An 8,560-nucleotide genomic window follows, 5' to 3' on the forward strand; every position below is an offset into this window, starting at 1 on the left:
TAGAAAAACAAAGAACACGATAGCTTTGGAATACATCTTGCTGTTTGATGACAATCCTATGAATAGATCGCATTTTATACTCGTTTCGTCGAGCACATTCATACGATATCAGTAATGATAAGCCATTATTATCTATAAGAATTAATCACAATATTTTTACGATAACAGAAATTTTATTCCACGTGATACTTCTTCGTATTTTTATTGTATTAATTGTATTGTGTATTAATTGTTATAAATATTAAATCATAAGGTACAACACAAATAATTTATATGAATAATTTGTATGAATAATTTATGCAATGCTGTTAAATCCTATATATTATATACTTCAATGACAATAATCTGCTACATACAATGGCTGTTATAAAAAAATTAGGTATATTGAAAATGCATAAATTTACAGTTTTTCTAAAGAATGTAGATATATTTATCCACATTTAATACTTAATGTTTAATTCATTTAGACATTGAACTTAATTAATTTTTTTCACAAAAGTATCATTCATTGAAAATAACAAAGATATCCAAATAAAATATAAATAATGTTAAAAAATTAATAAAAACTGATAAAGCATAATTTAATTATTCTAATGATTTTTTTATTCTAATGTAAGTTTAAAAACTTAATAACTAAATATAACAAATATGAACAAAAGTATGCTAAATAAAAAGTGATAATAAACAATATTATTAAAAATATAATTAATTTTTTTATTTGTTATTTGTTTTCATATTATTTAATCAGATTCTAAATAAATTGATATATCATTATAAACTAATTAATAATTAAATATAAGTAATAAATGGTGAAACATTCTTGTAGTTTTAATTAGTTAAACTACAAGTCCTATTATAATAGGATCATATATTAATAGATAAAGATGTATTATTGTTACCTAAAATCGATTTTATCATTATTTATTCTCTTTTACACCATGCAATTGTTGACTGAAACTTTTTCCCGAAAATTCCTTTCTTTTAACATATATAATCGACTGTATCATTTAAAATAAAACATCTTGTATATGTTAACTTTTAACTATATGATTTGTGTATTAAAATATGTATTGTAGATGAACAAATTAGTGTTATAATAGTGTTAAAATAGATATACGTATATATTTAAGATAACGTGATTATGTTAAATAACATAAAAACATAAACAGCAATAAATTTTGTAAGCGTTTTGTTCAGTCAATCAAGTTACTGTTAATTAATTTTTACTTTTTAAACAGAAAAGGAATATAAAACGTTATTATTATATATATATATATATGCTGTATTTATTGTATTTTACGTTAAATAAAATACATAATATATAATAATTAATAATATATAATGCGTTATTCAGTATGCGTTGATATTGTCAATATCATCATCATTAATACATTAATAATTACTTATTTTCTTCTCAATCCATTGATTGAAACTAGATACTCTGGTGTATACGGATGGCGCTCCTTCACTACCGCATGGAATAATACCCCAAGATACAATTCCAATAAGAACCGGTTTTTGTCCATTACGTGAAATTAGAGGGCCACCGGAGTCTCCCTAAAAGTTAAAAACTCAATATATATATGTATATTAAATTGTTATATTAACAAACAAAGACAAAACTACTGAAGTTCATATATTAAATTTATTGAACATCTGTATATCACTTACACTGCATGCTGAGATTTGATCGTACAGTGGCCCAGTACAGATATTAGTTTCATGAACGGGAGAATATCCTATTAAACGTTTAATGGTTTCATGGCAAGTAATGAGATCGAGGTACTCCATCTTAACATGCTGAAGTTTATCTGGCATTATTGGATAATGGCCAGTCGAAATGGAGCCCCATCCACAAAGCCATGCCTCTCCAGTTGGTTCACTTTCTGGCGGTGGTAATTCGATGGCTTGTATTTCTTCCGTTAACTTTAATGGAGACGCAAGTTTAAGCAGAGCAATGTCATATGGACCAACACCACTAAAAATTAGAAAATATGTGTTACAGTATATATACATATATAATGCAATATATGTGTGTGTGTGTGTGTGTGTGTGTGTGTGTGTATTTATATTTATTAATTACAATTTTTTAGATGCATTGCTTTTAAACTAATAACGAAAAATTATAGTATTAGTGGAGGAATGATAATAATAATCTACAGTCAATAGAAATATTATAACGTAAAAGATTTTAAGATTGAATTAATAGGTCATCGTTTATCTGAAATATAGCATTCTAATCGTAAATATCAAGTGCTAATACAATGATAATACAATAATACATCATTACATGCTAGTTATTTCAATTGTTGCATTTATTCTACAAATAAAATTCCTGAATAATAATTTATAAGCTATTTTAATCTAAATTATCTCTCTATACAAAGAAGTTACAAGTGAATTATAAATAAAACATTAATTATTCATGAAATAAATATTTATTCTTATAAGGACACTGTCTAATATCAATTTACAACACGCATGTGAATAGTCATTTCTGACGTATTTTTATTTGCTAAACACAAATTCATTAAAGAAATTTAATTAACGCGTTACAATTTTGAGAAAAATAGCATCAGAAGAAAAAATGACTATTTTTAAGAAGTATAATCAGTATAATTTTTTCAAAATTTCATTGATGCCATGCGAAATATCAATTTTAAAATGCATTTTGGTTCTTTTCGATATAATTTCTTTTTTCAAAGTATTATTTTGAAATAGTTCTTTCCCATGTAATGGTCTCATCTGCTTGTACATATATGTACATATCTGCATATATATATCTCAAAAGTCATCAAGAAAAATCATAAGAGACAAATCATAATCAATTTTAAAGCTCCCAGTTGATATAGTCAAGTGGTATTAATAAAATTTAGGAAAAAATTTGGTATCAATATTACAAACGTCATGAAAATCTTCAAAATAATTGTTGTAATGTTTTACCTTTTTGATGCCTCGGAATATTTGTGACGTGTTAACCAAATTTTAATGGATTCGTATTCAGCAAAAATATATCGAAAATAATTATTCACATTCGTGTTGCAAAAGAACTCAAATTTTGTCGGAGATGAAATTAATTAAATTATTCGTACTTATTGCTCTTTAACATTTTACTTACTTTTCATAGTTTTCATGTATGTAAGCTTGCGCCACTTGAACTATCTGTTCGGTGCTTTCGTTTTTTTTAATATTGTGCTTACCGGCCTTAATGCGAAGAAAATTTAAAGAAGAACCTGTATTAACACAGTGTCCTGCTGTTACAACCCATTTTTCGTTTATGATGGATCCAGCGCAGAAATGAGAGTCAAACATTTGAAGGGAAACTATGAACGGATAATGTCTTTTCGGTGCTTCTTCACCTCCAACCACTTGTGCCGAAATCGGCATCTGGAGACCAATTCGGGGCCTCTCTTAAATTTGAATTAATAATATTTAAGGAAATATATATTTGCGATAAAAGTTAATATAAAACATAAAGCAAAAATAGTTCTCTGTGGAATAAGTTAGAAGAAATTATAATGATATATTAAAAATTGAATTTTGCTGTTTGCTTTATAATCTATGGAACAATAGAGTAATTCAATTATTATTTATTTAATTAGTTTGAGAATATTTAATAAAAAAAATTTTTATATATTGTTTTGTACTTATTTCTTAAATAACTATATAAATTTTATATACACATACAAAATGTTTTGTATCATGTAGGCATGACTTCAAATGTGAATTTGGGTCATAAAAATTATCTTAAGAAATTTATAAACATTAGTTTTATCAGATCTTGTTTTTAAATTATGTATACATTTTTTTGTATTTTGTTAGCATTGAAGCACTTGTTGTCACAATGAGCTAGTGCGCATTTTATAAATGCAGCATAAATGAATTCTAATGTTAAAGTGATATTGATATTTTCCCTTTTTTCTTTAATTTTAGAGTTCATATATATATATATATATATCCGTTTTTACAAAATGTGAAATAGCCTTTCAACAATTTAGCAAGCTCTTCTATTCTCATTACAAACTGAGCTAGCCTAGCATTTTCACACTTTTCGCATCTTTGCATCTTATTGATTATATTAATACGACAAAAATATGAAAATATTATGCTAGCTCAATTTTTATAACGAGAATTAATAAAACATGAAAATTTCTGTAACTTAGAAATGAGATCAGATAAATAAATAAACTTTTTATGTTATTCATGTTATTCTGAATTTATTCCTGGAGTTATGTTATAAAACGTTCTATGTATCAAATAAATCGAGAAAATTGACTTACCAGCGATCACCACTGTTAGGAGAGCAAAGAACACGATTGCTTTGGAAAACATTTTGCTGTATGATGTTAATCCATAAAATTGACTGCATTTTATACTCATTTCATTGAGTTTAACAGCATGTTATCAATAAAGATGAGATTATAATTTATCATAATCTACAGAAAATTATAATACGTTTACGATAAGAAGGATTTTATTGCTTACGTGATCTTCTTTGTGTATACAATTGATATAAATATTGAATTGAATGACGCGATTGATGCAACTAATTTAAACAAATGATACAACTAATCTTATACATTACATATTATTTAATTACACTTTATATTTAATTTATATATTTATTTAACATAATCAGATTTTATTAGAAAAAAAGCGTTCATTAGTAAATCAAACAAAGATAACTATCTAAATAAAATAATAAAACTAAGACATGCATGTATAAAAATCAATTAATAAAACATATTTTTATTATTTTGATTATAACTTAAAAATAAATTAAATTCAACAAGACTTAATAAATGTAACAATAATGAAAAATATTAACACAATTAATCTTTCTTCTATTTTATTATTTGTCTCGTTATTGTCGCAATCTTAATATGCTAATTAAGCATAACATTTATTTAGTAACAATAAAACATTCTTCAATTAATTAAACTGTAAATCTAATTATGATAAATCATTCAGTAGATAAATTTATATTACTGCTATCTGATTATGATTAATCATGAAATGTATAAAGGTATAAAAAGAATGCGGAAAATCAATAATTTAATATGATATATCGAATGGATTTATTTATTTACTTATTTATCTGTCAAGATTGTCTGTTTTATATTCTAACGTATCCAAATAAAAATAATTTAGATAAAGAATAAAAACATTGTAATTATGGAGGGGATATGTACATAAAAGACTAAAATATCTTTGTGCAAAATATTTATTTATTTCTTTCTTTTGTTCGTTTTCAATGAACTCTGGAACTACTCCGTACTATGAGTAGAACTATTAAATCATATATCACAAATAATACAGTAGTAAGTAATTTTATTTAACTCAAATATTAAATTAATTATTATTAAATTAATTAACACTAAAACAAGAATATATATTTAAGTTAACATCTCTCTTTAAGTTAAGTTAACATATTAATATTTAAATGAAACGATGTAAAAGCTCTTTGGAAAAATTAATATCATGATAAAAAGCTTTATGATAGATGATTAATAATAGAATAAGAATATAAAGAAAGTTATTATCCCATATCAAATTATTTCTTAATATCGAAGATAATATTCTCATTGTTAACGCAGAAAAGACAGCGCATCTGATAAAATCAATACTATGAAATTATACGTTTTATATGATGATATTCACGGTTAATTTTTTTTATTAAGCTTAGTGTAGAATAAAAACTACCTACATTATATTTATTCCATCTTTCCTTTATAATTCTTTTTCAACATTCTATATATATATTTTGCACTTTTTATCTTTTGCTTGTTTTAGATTCTATATGAAAAGTATTTTTCAACATGAATTTTTAATTAATATTAAAAATAGTTATATTTGCAAGAGTTGACTGAATAATTTTAATCATGTCAGAAATTTCTTATTGCTTTACAGGAATAAAAATATTTTGTCATGATTTATTTTACTTTATTATTAATCTATAATTTTCATTTTTGAATGTCATTTTATTTATTTGATATTTTAGTGTTATTCCATTATTTGAAAGATTATTGAAATATTTGATATTTTTGATAATGTATTAATGTTATAATTATATTTATTAAAAGAGAAGATAAATAAATATCCATATTATATAATATCCATATTATAATTGTTCCTTTCTCTAATATTAAGTTTAGTAATATCTTTAAAAAGTCTTTAGTAATATCTGATTTACGAATATATCCTACTTAATCTATCCTACTTAATTCAATTAAATTCACTGTACAATGTAATTTACAACATTAATAAAATTTTATTTCATCTATTTAAGAAACTTTGAATTAAAAACTAAAATTATAGAATTAAATTTTTTAAATTGTATTGTATACTTACATAAAATTATGATATAGGCTAAAATAATAAAATAATGCAATAAATTTTCTTTAGCTAGGATTTACTGAAATTTTTAGTGCATAATAATTATAAATAAAAAGCTAGATTGTTACTATTCGGTTTTTTATTTCTTTTTTTTACATTATATATAGAATTAAATATCGGATCGGAAGATATGAAGAATTTATAAATTATACAATTTATTTATAATAATTTTTTTAGCATTATAAAATATAACATTATTGCCCTTAATATTATTTGGCTAATTTATTAGAAATCTTTTCTTTAATTTATAAATTAATACTCTTAATATTTTAATAAAATATAGATTATGTCCGAATACAATATTGATAAATATAGGTACATTAATTATAAGTAAAAAATGACGGAAGTTGATTAACGAGATTATGTATTAATAATATTTTGAATGTTAATTATTACTAACAATCCATATTATTGTTTTAATCCAAATAATGTAAGAAGCTACGCGAGTGTAGACCGAAGGTCTGTGACTGGTACCGCACGGGTAGGTTCCCCATGAAGTGATTCCAACTAGAGTAGGAACGTTGTTTTCAAATTGGACCAATGGACCGCCAGAATCACCCTGAAATACGAAAAATATTAATTATTAAAATTTAATTATTAAAAATATTGTACGAAAAGAATGTTTTGTATTTAATTATCTAATTCTCTTTGTTGTAATACTAATAACAAATTTAGACATGTAATAATGATAATTATATCTCTATAATATGTGCATATTATATACTATACATTATAACATAACTTTATACTACATTTAATAATATATACATTTAACAATACTTTTAGACGGATTAAAATTAAAATCTAATGCCGTTTTGAAATAGATTAACAAAATAATTGATTAATGGATAATATTAACGATTAATATTAGATAATAATATTCTCTAAATTTCTTAAAGTAATCTCTCTTCGAAAAAGTTAAAATACTGCCACTATTGAAAAACAGCGAAAAGTTTACACATAGAAAAAAATAACTTAAATTTAAATAAATATTTACTTAATAAAAAGAAGTGATTATTAAATCAAATTAATATTTTTTGTACCAAATAAATATATTTTTATATTTAATAAATATTTAATATATATTTAATAAATATTTACTATTCAAATAAATATTTATTGAAATTTAGGATATATTTTTTTTTCAGTGCACTTTTAAATAAGAGGGACAGATTTTCACTCTTTTTTTGAAGTGAGATTTTACACTTTTACAATGAAATTTACTTAAAAAAAGAAATGAAATTCTTTCCTTTGGAATAAATCTAATTCCAAAAAAGAAAAAAAAAATCTGCCATTCTTATTCAAGACTAATCCTTTTGGAATGAGACTTCGCTCTAAGAAATTTAGAAAAACGATAAAATCGAGAATGAGTATTCTTTTTGTAATCACACAATTATAATCATAGTACTATGTTTACATATTTAATTAATTGCAAAAATAAAAAAAAATATAAAAATGTTTAAATTTTATTTACAAAACAAGCGGATACTTCATCAATAGCGGCAGTGCAAATTTGTGAATCGTAAAGTTGCGGTACTTTGACTTTTGCACGATTTTTCGAGAACTCATCTTGACAAGATTTACTGTCCAATAATGGAACAGTAACTTTTTGGAGAACGTTGGAAAGTCTTGGAACCCATGTCTTGGAGACGGAGCCCCATCCAGACAGTACAGCATTTCCAACTTGTACCTCGTCTTGTTCAGGTAATTTGACAGCGGATACCCACTTATTAAAAATGAGAGGAGTTTTAAGTTTCAGAAGAGCGATGTCATATGGTGCAACACCTCTGTAAAAAGTAATACAATAATATTTAAAATATCACGTTTCAGATTCATTATTAGTTGAAAAACGCGGATACGAAAGAATTTATCAAAAGAATAGTGATAATTTAAATCATGACATACATTGCGAATTGTGAAATGATTGCATATGATATCTAAGTACATAAATACTTTTATAAATTTTCTTGAAAACAATTAAATCTATCACATTTATCTACCACATTTCAAAACTGTTTTAGTATTTTAGATCTAATCTACATTCGTAATCCCAATATTTTAGAATATTTTAGATAAAATCTACATTTGTGTTTTTACAATGATTAATTATTAACATTTTAATTTACACACACACACACACACAATTTATATATATATATATATA

The 8,560-nt window shown here is 23.7% G+C and overlaps 2 protein-coding genes across 2 annotated transcripts in view; both read right to left on the reverse strand.

Moving 5' to 3' along the window:
* The window catches only part of LOC108689025 (transmembrane protease serine 9-like), a 17,509-nt gene extending 13,129 nt beyond the window's left edge, over nt 1–4,380 (reverse strand). Inside the window, exons 1-4 of the mRNA XM_018195616.1 lie at nt 4,281–4,380; nt 3,119–3,410; nt 1,672–1,978; nt 1,404–1,557 (exon numbers count right to left, since the gene is read on the reverse strand). Of these exons, the coding sequence (XP_018051105.1) occupies nt 1,404–1,557; nt 1,672–1,978; nt 3,119–3,410; nt 4,281–4,380 (853 nt within the window). The remainder of the gene's footprint in view (nt 1–1,403; nt 1,558–1,671; nt 1,979–3,118; nt 3,411–4,280) is intronic.
* A 1,174-nt stretch (nt 4,381–5,554) lies between these two features.
* LOC108689026 (trypsin-1-like) overlaps nt 5,555–8,560 on the reverse strand; it is a 6,808-nt gene continuing 3,802 nt past the window's right edge. The window contains exons 3-5 of the mRNA XM_018195617.1: nt 7,871–8,183; nt 6,797–6,955; nt 5,555–5,611 (exon numbers count right to left, since the gene is read on the reverse strand). Of these exons, the coding sequence (XP_018051106.1) occupies nt 5,555–5,611; nt 6,797–6,955; nt 7,871–8,183 (529 nt within the window). The remainder of the gene's footprint in view (nt 5,612–6,796; nt 6,956–7,870; nt 8,184–8,560) is intronic.

This window comes from Atta colombica, unplaced genomic scaffold, assembly GCF_001594045.1.
Source record: "Atta colombica isolate Treedump-2 unplaced genomic scaffold, Acol1.0 scaffold254, whole genome shotgun sequence".
Taxonomy (NCBI): Eukaryota; Metazoa; Arthropoda; class Insecta; order Hymenoptera; family Formicidae; genus Atta; species Atta colombica.